The sequence below is a fragment of the Fukomys damarensis genome, unplaced genomic scaffold (genome assembly GCF_012274545.1).
Source record: "Fukomys damarensis isolate Sample0158 unplaced genomic scaffold, DMR_v1.0_HiC HiC_scaffold_19, whole genome shotgun sequence".
In the NCBI taxonomy this organism is placed as follows: Eukaryota; Metazoa; Chordata; class Mammalia; order Rodentia; family Bathyergidae; genus Fukomys; species Fukomys damarensis.
In genome coordinates this window covers 41,256,390-41,272,304 of record NW_022900931.1, presented here as the reverse complement: position 1 = coordinate 41,272,304, position 15,915 = coordinate 41,256,390, and the positions used below count along the sequence as shown (strand labels likewise).

At 51.4% G+C, this 15,915-nt stretch overlaps 1 protein-coding gene across 7 annotated transcripts in view; it reads right to left on the bottom strand.

Annotated features, from left to right (window-relative positions):
* Window positions 1–15,915, bottom strand: part of Adcy10 (adenylate cyclase 10) — a 68,525-nt gene that overhangs the window by 28,529 nt on the left and 24,081 nt on the right. For 6 of the 7 annotated variants that reach the window (XM_010633953.1, XM_019208919.2, XM_010633952.2 and 3 more), the window contains 9 exons: window positions 14,201–14,393; window positions 12,911–12,997; window positions 9,155–9,429; window positions 7,094–7,230; window positions 5,906–6,028; window positions 3,549–3,824; window positions 3,171–3,464; window positions 687–756; window positions 230–461 (listed from right to left, as the gene is read on the bottom strand). In XM_010633953.1, coding sequence (XP_010632255.1) covers window positions 230–461; window positions 687–756; window positions 3,171–3,464; window positions 3,549–3,824; window positions 5,906–6,028; window positions 7,094–7,230; window positions 9,155–9,429; window positions 12,911–12,997; window positions 14,201–14,393 — 1,687 coding nt within the window. The remainder of the gene's footprint in view (window positions 1–229; window positions 462–686; window positions 757–3,170; window positions 3,465–3,548; window positions 3,825–5,905; window positions 6,029–7,093; window positions 7,231–9,154; window positions 9,430–12,910; window positions 12,998–14,200; window positions 14,394–15,915) is intronic. The other variant, XM_019208921.2, reaches the window with a different exon arrangement.

Below are 15,915 nucleotides of genomic sequence, written 5' to 3'. Positions count from 1 at the left end.
CTGTAGTTCAGGCCGGTCTCCAACTCACCGTGATCCTCCTGCCTCAGACCCCGAGGGCTGGGAGTAGAGGGGTGGCCACCACACCTGGTCGGTCAGCAATGTGCTTTTCAAAGGAAAGCGGTGTTGGCAGGACTAGGGGACACAAAGTGGTCGGAAAGGCGCCCTAGAGCTCCTCTTCCGGTCCTGCAGCCTGTAAGTCACTGCTGGGCAAGGGGAGGCCCAGGCTCACCATGTAGTTGTCACCGAGGAGAAGGCAGGCGGATGCGATCTCCAGGAAGTAGTACAAGGCCTTGTGGTTTTCTTCCAGAGCCACAAAGTGCTGGGCCAGGGGCAGGATGACGACAGTGAGAATGTCCTCGCACTGGCACGGCTCCTGGGGCACAAGGGTCTCCTCTCCCTGCTGCATCTTGTCTATCACCGTGTCGAAGAACCCCAAGATCTTCTCCTTTATCTCCTCGGGGCTGTGCAAATGCAGAAATCAATAGAGACAAATGACTAATAGACACGACACAGCTTTTGGTATGAAAATACCTTTAAAAACTAGCAAGGACAAGAGCCGGAAACCAAAGTTGGATACTACCGACCACACCACCACGCTCCCGCTGTCACGCTAAGGCCAAAGGACTGAGCACAGGGTGGCCCTGCCTCAAGTGCTTCTGCTCCGGCTCCCACCCGTGCGGCCGTACCTGAGGTCTTCGGGAAATAACTCAGGTTTCTTACGAAGCTCTAATCTAGAAGCCGGGGCCTCTTCTTCAGCTAAAAAATAAACAGACAGACGAGGTGTGTGGGTCACTGCAGCGCTCGCCTTGGGGGAGAAGACCTCACTGTTTGGGGTTGTTGCCACCGCCAGGACTGCACGAGCCCATCCCCTGCCCCACCGGTGAGACCACAGTAGATCAGAGGCACAAGATGCCACCTCCAGGCTGCGATGATTCTGTGTCCCCTTTACCCTTCTCCTTCCCCAGGAAAGCAACTCTCTTCCTCCTCCCTCCCTCTCCCCTCTCTCTCTCTCTCTCTCTCTCTCTCTCTCACACTGTGGTACAGGGATGGAATTCAAGACCTTGTGTTTGCCAGGCAGGCGTGATGCTGCTAAATCCCCAGCCCAAAAGCAACCAACTGAGAGGACCTGAGGGGCAGCAAGGCTGCAGGTTGGGAGGAACCAAGTCCCCGACTACCCAGAAAGGCCTCTGTGTACACTTCCCCTGGTGACTATGTGAGTGGGAAATGAAATGTCACGCCCTTGTGTCAAGAAAGTGACACGCCGGGGTTCACAGCGCTGTGATAATTCTCCCCACTCATCTGCCCTGCAAGAGCTAAAATGGCACTTAACAACCTGAAGAGCGCCGCCAGTTTCTCGTGAAGAAAGGGGATAGTTAAATGAAATACCCCAACAGGCTAAAGAGAGCAGAGAATCACTGGGCATAGTGGTGCACAGCTGTAATCCCAGCACTCCGAAGGCTGAGGCAGGAGGATTGCCACCAATCTAAAACCAGCCTGGGCTGCTACATAGTGAGTTCAAGGCCAGACTGAGCTACACGGAGAGATCCTATTTCAAAAAACCAAAAACCCAACCCAACCAAATCAAATCAAAACAACAAACAAACAAACAACCCCAAATCTCTCCACAGTGCATTACTCGGTTACATTATGAACATTTATGTCATCTTAACAATGTAGACATGATTATCTAATGCTAGTAACAAAAGAACATAGGGGTGGCAGGGCATGTTCATCCATGTCTGTAGTCCTAATACTCAGGAGGCTGAAGCAGGAGGATCCCTCTTAACTCAGGAGTTCAAAATCAGCCTGGGAAATATAGTAAGACCCTGTCTCAAGGAAGAAGGGGGAGGGGCAAGAACGGAGAAAGAGGAGCAGGAGGAGGAGAAAGAAGCATATATAGAGGAAAAAGTGCTAAGGAATAGTATGACAGAGTGCTACCCTCATCTCCTATAGCCAGAAGGAAACAAAGAATGTCAGAAATCAATTTTTACATGTTGGTAATCCCAACTACTCGTGAGGCTGAAGCAGGAGGATTACAAATTTGAGAACAGCCTGGGTAACGTAGAAACTGTCAAAAAAATAAGGAGGGGGACCAGGAATGTGGCTCAGCTGTAGAGTCCTTGCATGGTATACATGAGACCCCAGTATAGCCACACACACACACACACACACACACACACAACTTGAAAAAAAGCAGTACTTATATGCCAGTTAGGATACGGAAGTGAGCCTAGACAGATCAGCTAAGTTACAAATATTGGCCTCTGAGAAGAAATACTGAAGGCGATGTAGGGCAGTTGGTCATGCGGCCAGTGTTTTATGATAAAAACTTTTCGAAAGAGAGTGCGTACGTGTGTGTGTGTACACGTACATGTGTGTTTTGAGACTGCTCTCACTATGCAGCCCAGGCTGGCCTTGAACTTGCTGCAGTCCTCCTGCCTCATCCTCCTGGGTGTGGGGATTACAGGCCGTCATGCCTGGCCGTTTTTGTTTGTTTGTTTAAACCTTTACTCAAAGTCTGTCTCGTCGACAGCCTTCGGACCAATGACAAATTCCAGTCAGGACAACTGTAGGCTCTGGCTTTGCCAGGCAGTGCTGCCGAGGAAAGAGCACGCGCAGACGTCACTCGGAGGCATCTGGTCCCATCTGTTGCAGGACCCAAAAATAGCTGTGACTGTTGTCTCCGATGACCCCAGCCAGCCCTTCCCGGGCAGCTGCTGAGACTGGCCTATCTGCTAGCTACCAGTTCGCTACATTTCCCCAAATAGAACGTGGCTCTCCCTCCCCTGACTAAGTCTTTCCTGTGCACACTCTTGCTGCACCAGAGCCTGTCTCACACTTGAACCCAAAGTCAGAAGTTGCTGTCCTCCGAGTCGGACCCCACCCCACTTCCCTGTCCCCGTGTCCTGTTTCTTGCTGTGAATGGGGACCTATGCCTGCAGCTCACCTGGTCCCACCCACCTCGGCCCGGACCCCCTGTCCCCGAAGCCCTCCCTGATGGCCTCACAGGGAGACCCTGAGCTACCAGTGCCTGGCCAGGCCCTCCCTTCCCCTGGGGTCTGTGGTGCCCGCGGCCGGGATTCCTTGTGCCCAGCTCCTGGGGTCCAGACCACTCCTAGATCTCAGCCTCCGGGGGTCCCAGCGGCTCGTTAGGAGCCAGGATGGTTTACACAGACAACTGTGGGGTGTAGCCAGATTCCTCATGGTGTCCATGTCCAGTTTGTTGAGCCAGATATCCACCGCGAAGTGGTGATAGGGAACGAAGTCGGTGCCTTGGCAGCGGCCGCATCGGTGGGCATTTTCCTCCAGGAAGTGGGCACATTTCAGATGCATGGCTCTCTTCTCGTCCTTGAGCCACAGCTCATAGGCTGCTTTCTGCATCATGGGCTTGCAGAATCGGATGATGTGGCACTGGATCACCTCGTTGTGCAGCTCCTGGAGCTCTCTGTCTTTGTCTTTGTCGTCTAAGGGGACAGACGGGGCTGTTCGGCCAGGCAGTGGGCCGCCAATCCGCCGGGCCCCCAGGGATCTCTCCCAGGTGTACTCACCGGTCCCGTCGCTGGGCTGCAGGGCCGAGGAGCGGTGATGCACCTCGAAGGAGGCGTCCTGCTGCTGGGCCAAGCGCAAGTCCCTGCCGTTCTGGAAACAAACAAAGACGTCTGCCTCCACCAGGGTGGTCAGGGCCTCGATCATCATCTTCACGTTCCAGCAAGGCAGGATCTGGAAGAGCAGCTCCGTGGTGCAGGTGAGACCCGTGATAGCTGCGCACCGCACCAGCATCTGGTGGGACAGGCTCATGCTGTCCAGCTGGATCAGGGAGACTTCTGCGGGGGGAGCCACACAGGGGACCGGGTCATGGCTGTTCATCCCAGCCGCCCCTCTGCAGTCCTCAGGTGCGGAGACCCAGCTGGTTGTGAATCTCACTCTCGGACCTGTCTATGCTGGGACTGCAGAAGATGCATGGGCGATGTTCTAGAAATACACAGGGCAAGGACGAGACTGACTCGAAGATACCAAGATTCTGTGTGACAGTGTGACCAGGGGCTGGCCGTGAGGCACACACCTGTCATCCCAGCAGCCTGGGAGGGAGGCTGCTCTACGTACGGAGACCCTGTCTTCAAAGGGGCCGGGACTGCAGAGCAGGGTGAAAGCCCTGGGTTCAATCCCAGTGTCTCACACACCCACATAGACGTGGGCAAAGTGTAACAAGGGATGGGAGGCGAGCAGAGGCCGTGGTAGGCCACGGCAGTCGGACCTGCTGCTGGCTTAGTCGCTGCCCCAAGCCACTGACCCTTAGGCACAGAACCTGACACCCACGACTTAAAGGAGAAGAGGGTTGTGTCTCATGGTCTCAGAGGGTTTGGTCCATGGTCAGCTGGCTCCAAGACAGAAACCGCATGGTCGAGGAGCATGGGGGAGGAGAACTGCTCGACCACGGCAGCCGGGAAGTAGAGAGCGAGCAGAGGAGCCAGGGACAGGAGGGCACCCTTCCAGGCCAGGCCCGTGACCACCTTGAACCCGGCCCCACCTCCTAACAGCGCGTTCAGCTCCGAACTCATCAATGACGAATCCCCTCATGAGTACCGAGCTCCAGGATCTGAGCTCCTTCCAAACACCCAAGGCTTTTAAATTTCACTCTAGATCTAAACCATCTGCTATTTCTTGTTTGTTTCTTTTGAGACAGGATCTCGCTATGTAGTTCAGGCTAGCCTCCATATCAAAGCAATCCTCTTGTCTCAGTCTCCTAAGAGCTGGGATAACAGGTGTGCACCACCACATCCCGCAACCATCTGCTGTTCCTGTTCTTTTTTGGCTTCTCTGGCTGGTCCTCGCTAGCTTCTTCCTTGGCGTGGTTTTCCCTGGAACTTCTCAATGATAAGGCTTTTAACTATCTGCCTCAGAATTCATTTAGCCTCATGACACACGTGACATCTCTACGCCATGAGCAAGTGCCACAGAATTCATGGCTTTAACCCCAATATCTTGTCAGTCTCAGGATTAAGCCTAGCTTAGTTGTGCACATCTGTAATGCCAGCACTCTGGGAGGCTGAGGCAGGAGGATCACATGTTCAAGCTTAGAAGGGGAAACTTAGTAACATACTGAGACCCTGTCTCAAAATCAAAAAATAAGAAAGGGCTGCGGATGTAGCTGAAGGTCTTGGGTTCCAAAGGAGTCCAGAAAACAAAACAAATTTCAGCATTGGAGTTCTGGTAGCTTCAGAGAAAGACATCTGACAAAGATGTCTTTCCACTACAGACAAAATGTCAACTTCTCAAATTGTCCAAAGGTTGCAGTGGAAGCTAGGTTTGCCCACCTTCCAACTGTGTGTGTGGAATGAAACTGAAATGACACTTATTTGAAGCCAGAGAGGCTTCAGCTGTCCCGGGCCACCCTTGTAAATGTTTAAAGTTACTCGAGACTGGCATGGACCGAAGCTGGAGGCTGTAAAGTCATTTTCCTTTCCGAGTCTAATAATGCATCTCTGATTTATTATTTATTTCTGTTTGTTTGTTTTTGTACAGGGAATTGAACTTGGGACCTTGCGCTTGTGAGGTATTTTTTCCTTCTTATAAACATAGATGGCAGAAAATGTCTCAGTACTGTATTTGATTTGTTCCCCCCAGGTTCTGGTTTGTTTAATCAGAAACCTGCTACACCCTACTCCTTTTACCAACCAAATAAACCTTGGTCCAAGTCAGACCTCAGAACAGGTACTGAGGGTGGGAGGATCCTAAGTACGGAGAGAAAAGCCAGCCTTGTGGGCCACTTCCTACTCCCCAGGACAATTCAAACCCAAGAGCCCCGACTTTATCTTGCTCCCGTACACAGTCATTCCCGAGAAAGCAAAGGTGGAACCGAGTAGAAAAGGGATACACAAGGTCACATTTTCCAAATTCTCTTTACCTTTTAATGACATTGGGAGTGACAAGTTTTTCAGTCTGACGCCACTTGCAAGGTGACAGACTACGTCGTTTCCCTCCTCATTAAAATATATTTTTAATTCATCTGTTGACTTAATGAAACTCTCTATGGGGAGACAACAGGGAAGAAAGATTTCCAGTCATTGTCTTTGACTCAGAAAGCCGGGTTTTCTGATAAACATTGAGATGGGCCCATGTAAGAAAGAGTGGCCAGAAGTGTGTGTTGGTTCATCGCATATTCCAGAATCTCTTGTTGCAAATAAAACTGAAATCAAATGTACTAAAAAATTGCCTTCATCCCAGCCCCCACCCCAAAGCAAGAGTCGGTACAACTGGTGTCTTCCACAGACAGTTTTGCAGAAATTGAATTTTCAGTCCACTTAGGTTCGATCTCACAGCACTCAGTAGCTCATACTTGTATGCACGTTGGCTACCCTGCCCTAGTGCTGTACAGTTAGACCTTACTTATGAGCATTCAAGTTGCGAACTTTCACAGATAGGAACGGACCTCGCATCACAGGGGTGCAAATGAATCTCCCCAGTAGCTCACGTGTCCGCCGGCCATTGTCACCGCTGTGCTGCTGCTTCCTGTACAGTGCGACCGTACACAGCTGTGCGGTGCTCACTCGGGGACCGGGATGTCCCAGAGCAATAGGAAAAGCAGTGGTGAGGTGGCGGTTTGGCTTTTTATGCTTTACATGATGAGTTTGTGTCAAAGTTGTATGAGACTCACTTTGTCAGACTTCCTGCTGTTGTCCTGGAGGGACTTCCTGTACGGCGTGGAGGACCCAGGTCGTTGTCTCCCCCACCCTGACCTTGCTTGCTTTTGAGAACAGGATTCTGAAACCCAGAGGGCTGCCTTCTAGTGGGCTGGCCACCCCGGGGTGGATCTAAAGTGCCATCAGACTTGGGAACCTCCTGCCTCAGCCTCCCAGAGTGTTTGAGCTAGTCGTTTTACCTCTGAGAAATATGGAATTTTTTTCCTCCCTAGGTGACACGCACAAGGAGGCAGGGTGTGGAAAAGTTGGTGGGGAAATAGGAGGGACGGGGTGGGGGGGATTATAAGATCCCAGCACAGCGCCAAATAACTCCCAGGAGCCCGTATATGGACCTTCTTGCGGGCCCGGGCACAGAGAACAGTGAGATGAGCCATCCTCCCAGCTACACTTACTGAACATGTTATTCCACGTCATGCTGGACTTCTCCCCAGACTCCATCGCTCGGTAAAGGAGGACCTTGTGGTGGTCGAGGTTGAGCAACAACTCTTCACAGTAAAATGGAATCCCGCAGCTCCCCTCCACCAGGTACCTACCGGCCAAACAAGGCAACTACTACATTAAAGAACATCTTCTACTTCTTTTTTCCTCGAGACCATTATAGTCCAAGTCTTAAACTTGCTATATATGTATGTAGCCTAGGCTGGCCTGGAACACTTAATCCTCCTGCCTCAGCCTTCCGAATGCTAGGATTACAGTCCTGTGACACCACATCCAGCAAGAACCATCTTTTAAGAAGGAAAACGAAGCTGGGTGTGGTGGCGCAAACCTGTAATCCCAGCACTGGGGAGGCTGAGGCAGGAGGATCACTGAGTTCGAGACCAGCCTGATCTACATAATAAGTTCCAGGTCACTCTCAACTACATAGTGAGACCCTGTCTCAAAAAACAAAACAAAACAAAACAACAACAAAAAATCTCTTCTCATTGCCACTTGTTTCAGTCTGTTTTCTAATTGTAGGGGTGTGTGTGTGTGTGTGTGTGTGTGTGTGTGTGTGTTGTACTGGAGATTGAACCCAGGGCTTCACACATGCCAGAAAAGTACGCTACATCACCGGCCCTTTTGTTTTATTTTGAAACAGGGTCTTGATAAGTTACCTAGGATGGCCTCGAACTTGTGATCCTTCTGTCCTATTCTCCTGAGTAGCTGGAATACTGTGTGCACCACCAGATCCAGCTTTTTATTATACTATTTCAATTCTATAAAAACATTTATATGTTTCCAAACAAGTTAAAACTACAAAATAGGTACATCCTCGATCTTGTTTCTCTTTCTCACCCTATAGGTAATGACTTTGATTAGTTCATGATCTTCCTGCCTCAGCCTCCTCAGTGCTGGGATTATAGGCATGTGCCACCATGCCCAGTCCAGTCTTTTAAGACAAATAATGTCCCAATAAAATTCTGTCCATAAGCCGGGCGTGGTGGCACATACCTGTAATCCCAGCACTTGGGAGGCTGAGGCAGGAGGATTGCTGTGGGTTCAAGTCCAGCGTGGGCTACATAGTGAGTTCCAGGTCAGTGTCAACTACATAGTGAGACCCCATCTCAAAAAAAAAAATCTGTCTATATGTCACTTCATATTTTTGTCAGTATATCTTTGAAATAGGTACCTCAAACTGGTAAATGCCTATGCAAGTTTACACACACACACACACACACACACACACACACTCATGTACGTGTGTATGTGTGTGTAGACAGTCAGGTTTTGCCTGGAGTTATTTTAAGTGAGCCCTTCCTTGCCCAAGCCATCTTCTGGAGGCAGAACAACCTCATTAGAAAGAATGGATGAAGATGCACGTAGGAAGGACTGTAAATCTCAGCTAAAGAAGAGGCACTGGCCAGAGGGTGGAGCATCCCTGTATCCCAGGTACTCTGTAGGCTGGCACAGACCAGGTACTCTGTAGGGGAAGCTCAAGGCCAGTCAGGCATGGTGGGGATGCCCAGAATCCCAGCAGTCTGGGAGGCTGAGGCAGGAGGACTGTGAATTCATGCCCAGTCTGGGCAATTTAGCAACTTAGACCCTGTCTCAAAATAAAAAATAAAATGTCTGTGGATTAAATTCAGTGCAAAGGGCCTGGGTTCAGTCCCCAGTCCAACAACAACAAGAAAGAAAGCCTGATGTCAGGCTGGGCAATTTAGTGAGACTCTGTCAAATTAAATCACAAAGGACTGGAGGCGGGTCAGTGGTTGCCTAGCATTGTGTGAGGCCCTCAGTACCACAAATAAATAAATAGGAAAGGAGAAACAGCCTTCGTGCTGCTAAGGGGTTTGCTGCAGGACACATGGAGAAGCCCTGGAATCTCTCCCGCCAACCCCATGCTGACCCCCTGTGAGGCACCGCCACTCCAGAAGGGGGCGCTGCTGACACAGGGATACAGTTGTCTCGATTCTGGGACCTGGGAGTGACTGTGGGTGTCCAGGCCCCGGGACAGGAGCCCCTGGGCCACTCACATGTCCAGCTCCCTAGAGATGCCGGTCACGTTGAGGTCGAAACAGGCCTTGTTGCGGATGTCCTTGGGCAGGACAGCACCCAGCGTGATGTAGGTGGTGTTCCTGTTCTTCATGATGGCAGTGGCGGCCGCACAGGGATCTTCCACGAAGGGCGACAGTGACATGATGATGAAGATGGGGACCGTCTGGATCAGCTTCTCCAGGAAAGCCCAGGAGGTGTGGTCCACAAACTGGGCCTCATCGATGATGAGAATAATCCTCTCGCCTCTGGAAGTCTGGGCGAGGTGGGAACAGGGAGAGAGCAATGCTGAGCACTGCAGGGTCTGACCCGGTGCGGAGGCTGCGTGTCCAGAGGGAGGCTTCTCCTTCCTCACGGCCCGCATGCATCTGGGTCATCTTTACGGCCAGCTGGAGAACTTGCATGGGAGCAAACATTTCCACCAATACATTTTTAAAAAAGGAAAGGGGGAAGTGAGAGAGGAAGAAAGGAAAGAAAACAAATGCTGGGGATGTAGTTCAACTGGTAAGAGTGTGAGCTTCACGTGCACAAGCCCCTGGGTTAGATCCCCAGCACAAAAATAAAGAAATGCATGCATACATAAATAATTTTTTTTGAGACAGGGTCTCACTATGCAGGTCAGGCCGGCCTTGAACTCACTATGGAGCCCAAGCTGGCCTGGCACTTGCAGCGATCCTCCTGCCTCAGCCTCCCAAGTGCTGGGATTACAGGTGTGTGCCACCACCAGGTCTGGCAATAAATAATTTTTTAATGATGCAAATCAGTAGTATAAAAGGGTTGTAGCAGTACCCACAAAAGCCAAGAAAAAGTGCTCATTCCACTGGGAAAAAACAAACAAACAAACAAACCTGGCACATCAGCTACAAGTCATTTTACTCTTGACAAAAGTTGCAGGGAGATCTGCTTGACACGGACTCAGCTTGCACACTCATTGAGCACTCACAGGCTGCACACCAGACATGGCATGGAAGGGACGCGCACGGAGCCAGCCCTGGACTGGCCGAGTTTATGGAACAAAGCCAGATCATGTGTCCCTTCATGGGTACGGACAACCCTTCCCTAAGTAGTCTGAATTAGTCATTCACTCATGAAGCATTCACGGTTCTAGGCATTGGGGATCCTGTCTTAGACAGAATGCGGAGCTCATACCCCGGATTCGGCCACTCTCAGAGCTGCCTTCCCACTGGGTGAGGCGCAGATGGGGAAGATCTTCTCCCTGTGCGCCCTGCTCTGCCCTGTTCCCATCTCTTCCTTTGTGCGTGTGCCAACAAAAGCGGCAGAGCCTGTTTCAGTGCCACAGACACACACACACACACACACACACACACACACACACAATTAACGGTAATGATGATAAAATGAGATTGAACGGGGTCCTTCCAATGTGAATAAAAGCCAACGCTGCACACGGCGCTACCACTGCGCTTCCCGAGTCCCACACATCGGATCTCCACTCGCCTCATTCTCACGACGCCCGGGGGACGTGGTGTTGCTGAACCTATTTTCCGAGGAAACTGAGACCCAGTTCGATGTGGGCTGGGGTCACACAGGCAGTCAGCGCCCCAAGGCTGCTGCGCAGCGCAGTCAAATGCAGCGCTGGTCATGGTCGCCACGCTTGAGGGCCCCGTGAGAAGTTGTCAGAGAAAAGCAAACAACTCAGCGGTCCCTCGGCCTAACGCCGGCCCTAGGTTTTTAACCTCTAGCAGGAGGACTCACAAAGCCCTATTTTAAAAGAAGCTCCCGGGGGTGCCTGTGACGCCACAGTCCTAGGCCAGACACTGATTGGCTGATTGACCGTGCTGGGGATTCAACCCAGGGTCTCACGTCCGCTGGACGCCTGCCATTTATGCAGCGGAAGGGAGAAGCGGGTCCGGGTCCGGTTACCGACCAAACACAGCACCACGCGCTCATGCTGACTGCAGCTGATAGCCCAGCCCTGCCTGAGCCGCCCCAGGGGCCTGGAGAGGTTCTCGCCTCTGGTTAAAAGAGAGCGGTCGGGCTTGTCCTCTGCTCTGCATGTAGGAAGCCTGGGTCAGAGGTGCACGTCCTGGCAGTGCTAGGAGGGGCAGAACTGGAATGGGCGGAGAGGGAACGGGGATTATTGGGAGACGGTGCAAATGGTTCGGAAAGAGATGAGGACCTCAACTGTGGCGGTGGGGACAGAAGACAGAGGGAGGCCAGAGACCATCTGAGGGCAGAGGAGCAGCACCTGGTATCTGAGCAGTGAGGCACACGGGTGAGAAGGGGCAGGAGCTCCCCCCACGGGACTGGAACTGGGACCGGTGCACTGAGCCACATCCTCAGCCCTTTTTTTTTTTTTTGGTACTGGGGATCGAACTCGGGTCCTTGCACTTGTGAGGCAGGCGCTGGAACTAGGCTACATCCCTGGCCCTTCCTCGGCCCTTTGTCAATTGTGATCCTCCTGCTTCAGCCTCCCAGAGTGCTGGGATTACGGGTGTGTACCACCACAGCTGGGTTGGCAAAGGAAACTTTATTTCAGTTATAAATTTTATTTTATTTTATCCCATTCCCTCTCTCAAGCCCCCTCCCCTGGCAAGGGCAACTTTAAATGACACATGAATGCATTTGCCGCTAACGGATCTGGGGCCGGGGATGTAGCTCAGCGGTGCTGCCACCTGCCTCACAAGTGCAAGATCCTGAGCTCGATCCCTGGTACAAAAAAAATCAGTGTCTGAACGAGGAGGAACGGGGCTGTGGCAGGAAAAGGCAGAACCTGGTATTCTACACCAAACTCAGCGTGAGTCACTCCAGCCAGGGGCAGCGCTAGGGGTGAGGACGGAAATGTCCCATTCTGTCCCTGTCCACGGGGGTGGACATCCGGAGTCCTGCCGTTATTCAGAGAGGGCTGGCATGTGCGCAGCGTTTCCTGGGGAAGCAGCACTGAGCATTTTCCATAAACTCCAGGCATTTAAGCCTTACACCCTCATTATTTCCCATGCGATACATGATCAGACCCAAGCAAGGAGAGGTTAAGCGCCTGGGTCTGAGGCCACTCAGGTACCAAGTGACAGGCCTAGGGGCTCACACCTCCAGCGTCTGCCTGCAGGGCCTGTCCAGTAAGCATTTTTTACTGGGTGGTTTGTGTCTGCAGTCCTGGGAACTGGACCCAGGGCCCCTAGGTCTGAGCCACACTTGCAGCCCCTGTAACTACTTAGTAGATGAATTTCATCTGAAACGGATGAGAAACGTGGGCTGGAGAGGCCTGAGCCACTGGAGTCGGGCTGGGGACTCCTTTATATCTAAATTCTTAACAGATCGTTAGCTCAAGGTTTGGAAGGGCGGAGGACTCTAGGATAACGCACTCACATCCGTAACTGTTATCCTCACGGGTCGCCTTCCCTGGCTGAAGGAGCACCCAGCACATGGGCAGAGTGCACTCCTGGGCGTGCCCGAGTGTGTGGAGGACACAGCTGTGGGGCCCTGAATCTGCTCCCCGCCCCCGCCCGCTCCAGCCCACTCCCCAGCTCGGCTTCCTGGCCACCGTGAGCCAAGCTGCTTGTCTCCGCCACACCCTTCTGCCATAAGGTTTCTGAAGCCGTGGAGCCCGCTGGCCATGGACTGAATCTCCCAAAACCAGGAGCCAAACCGAGCCTTTCTGCTTTAAATCATGGGTGTCAGATGTTGTGCCTCAGGAAAGTACTGTGTCGCACTCCCAAGGGGCCTTGAGCCTTCGCCCAACTTCCTCCGCCCCAGGCTTGGCACCCACGGATGCTTACTTTCTCCAGCATCTTCATAAACAGTTTTTCCACTTGCTTCTGCTTTTTCAAGGCGTTCATCCTGGAGATCTCCCGGGAAGTGGGAAACTGTACGAAGAATGAGAAGAATATTGAGTATGTGGAAACAGCAAAGGGAACGACTTGTTTGGCGACTCTGGGCGAATCATTCAGCTGTTGTGCGCCTTACAAGTCCTCAAATGTTAGACAATCCATAATGTCCTTCCCAGTCTTGCTAGAACAGCGTAGCTATGATGGAAAGGTGAGAAACACGTGAAGCAGCAGTTGGCCATTTGGAATTTCTTTTTTTTTTAATTTTAACATTTAAATTTTACTATCCAACAGTTTCCTCTTATCTGCAGTGGCTATTACTCCCCCAAGATTTAAAAGATACCTGAAATGCCAACAGTACTAAACACTGCATACACTATTTTTCCTATACTTATGTACCAATGGTTATTTAATTTATAAATTAGGCACGGTAAGAAATTAACAACAATAATTAATAATAAAATAAAACCATAATATAGTTTAATAAAAGGGACTTAAAACTTATAAATGCCTTAGTTTTGGAACTTACCATGTAATATTTTTTTCCTTAAATTCTTTTATTGGTACATTTTAGATAGGTGATACATTTACATTCATCACTGGGTACCTGCACCTTTACATGATGGAGCTTGGTTGGAATTTCTTGATATAGTATTTCTGAATACCTCCGCTATGTCTGAAGAATGTGGACACCGGCCGAGCATGGTGACACACACTTGTCATCCTAGCACTCAGAACGATCATGAGTTTCAGGCCATCCTGGGCTACATAGTGAGACACTGTCTCAAAAAAAAAAAAAAAGCCAAGTGGGGCAGCACACACTTGCAATCCCAACACTCTAGGAGGCTGAGGCAGAAGGGTCACAAGTTCCAGCCAAGAGTGAGCAACTTAGTGACTTCGCAACACCCTGTCTCAAAAAGTGAAAAGTGTGCGTGTGTTGGGGTCTGGGGATGTAGCTCAGTGCAGAAGCTCTGGATTCAGTCCAATACTACAAGGTAAGGGGAAAGGGAAGGCGGTGGGGGAATGGGGCCCGGAGATGCCACGCGATGGTACAGCATGAATTGAGCACACGTGAGGCGCTAGGCCCTGACCTCAGCGCTACAACACAAGACTGCTCTTCCGGAGGAGGGGGAGCCATCGCCCCTCAGCTGGGTGCTGCGGGTGAGAAGGAACATGAAGGCCAAGAGAGGTGGGGAGGAAAGCAATGGTACCGGCTTGCTGCCCTGGTCCCTGGCGGCTTACCTGGACGTGGAAAATGTCGTTAAGGAGGCAGTAGAAATTCTCCTTCATCAGTTTCCTGACTTTATTTTGAATGTTGATCTGCCGCTCCTTGTAATGTTTACAAGTATCCAGGCCTAGCACGTTGGCCATGAATATCTGGATGGTATAAAAATTCTGATGGAAGCTGATCTTTGTCAGTGCGATAGCAACAGTCCTGTTTACGAGGAAATCAGCAAACAGAAAAGAGTTTTAACTGGGATTCTTTCTTGAATAGGCAAGGTTGAAGGAAAGCTCTGACTTCTCCTAATCAGCCGAGCTGACAGATTTACCAGGCCGTCTGCAGCCTGCGCGTCATTCCTGCTTCTGAGTCCCTCCCTCGTTTGCCCCGCTGTGCCCATCTTTCTTCTGGTCCTGCTGCCTCTGCCTGCAGCTGCAGGTTCTACCCTAGGCTGCCGCCACTGTGTGCCACTGCCTGTACCTGTTCTCACGACCTCAGGAGGCATCACCTTCATGGAAATCTCAAGGTCAGCCAGTTGCATGCCTGTACTCCCAGCACTCAGGAGGCTGAGGCAGGAAGATTGCAAGTTTAAGGTCAGCCCGGTAAATTTAGTGAAATCAAGGCCAGCCATGGACAAGAAGAGACTCTGTCTCCAAACAACCCCCACCACTCAATAGACAAAACTCCTTGATGTTCCAGTTAGATGCATATGTCTGGGCTACATGGTGAGAATTGGGAGGCTGAGACAGGAGGATGGCAAGTTTGAGGTCAGCCTGGACTTCACAGCGAGACTGTCAGAATAAATAAAAAGTGAAGGTAAACTTTTTCATGGCTCTTCCATTGCCTAAAAGTGTAAATCCATACTTCTCTGTGACATACCATACGTACCGAAGCCTCTTTCTGTCTTGTGTTTTGTGGTACCAAGGCCTTTGCACTGAGCTACATCCCCAGCTCTTTTTAACTTTTTAATTTTGTGTCAGGGTCTCACTAAGTTGCCCAAATTGGGTTCCAACTTGCAATCCTCCTGCCTCAGCCTCCCAGAGTGCTGGGGATTACAGCCGTGAGTCCCCACTGCACTCCGCCCAGCTCCCCAACGTCTGCCAGCGCGCAGGTTTCGGTCTCCCTTGCACAGTGGCTGCGGCTTCCCTCCGGGCCTGCGCTCGGGGGTGGCTCACCCTCTCCTAACCCAGCTCGGCCTCCCGGGTGCCCAGAAGCTGGGTCATGCATGGTTCTCTCCCGCATTGCACTCCGTGCTTCTATTTGGCTTTTTGGTTCATGTTCATTTTATCACTATGTACTGCAGATATGGACTAATAATTAGGAAAATTTAAAAAGAGAAAGGAACTACACGAGGAACGTGAGGTGAGCACATCAGCTCTGTGCTTCAGGGGAAAAACCGAAGGCCTTCCCGTCTGTTCTGCCGGCCCAGCCCGGTCCTGATCGCAGCCCCCGTGCGGGTTACCCTCCGCCTGGCTGCCCCTGGTTTCGCTCCATAAATCGAGCTTTCCCAGGTCGGCCCGGGGTCTCAGTTCCAAAATTCATCAGTAGGGGGCGCTCACTGCAGAGCTGTAGGTCGTGTATGGTGCTGCTGCCAGGCAAGATGTAGAAAGGGGAACATTCTGCTGCCTGCCTCGCAAGCGCAAGCGCAAGGACCGGAGTTCGATCCCCGGTACACACACACACACACACACACACACACACACACACACACACACACACACACACACACACACACACA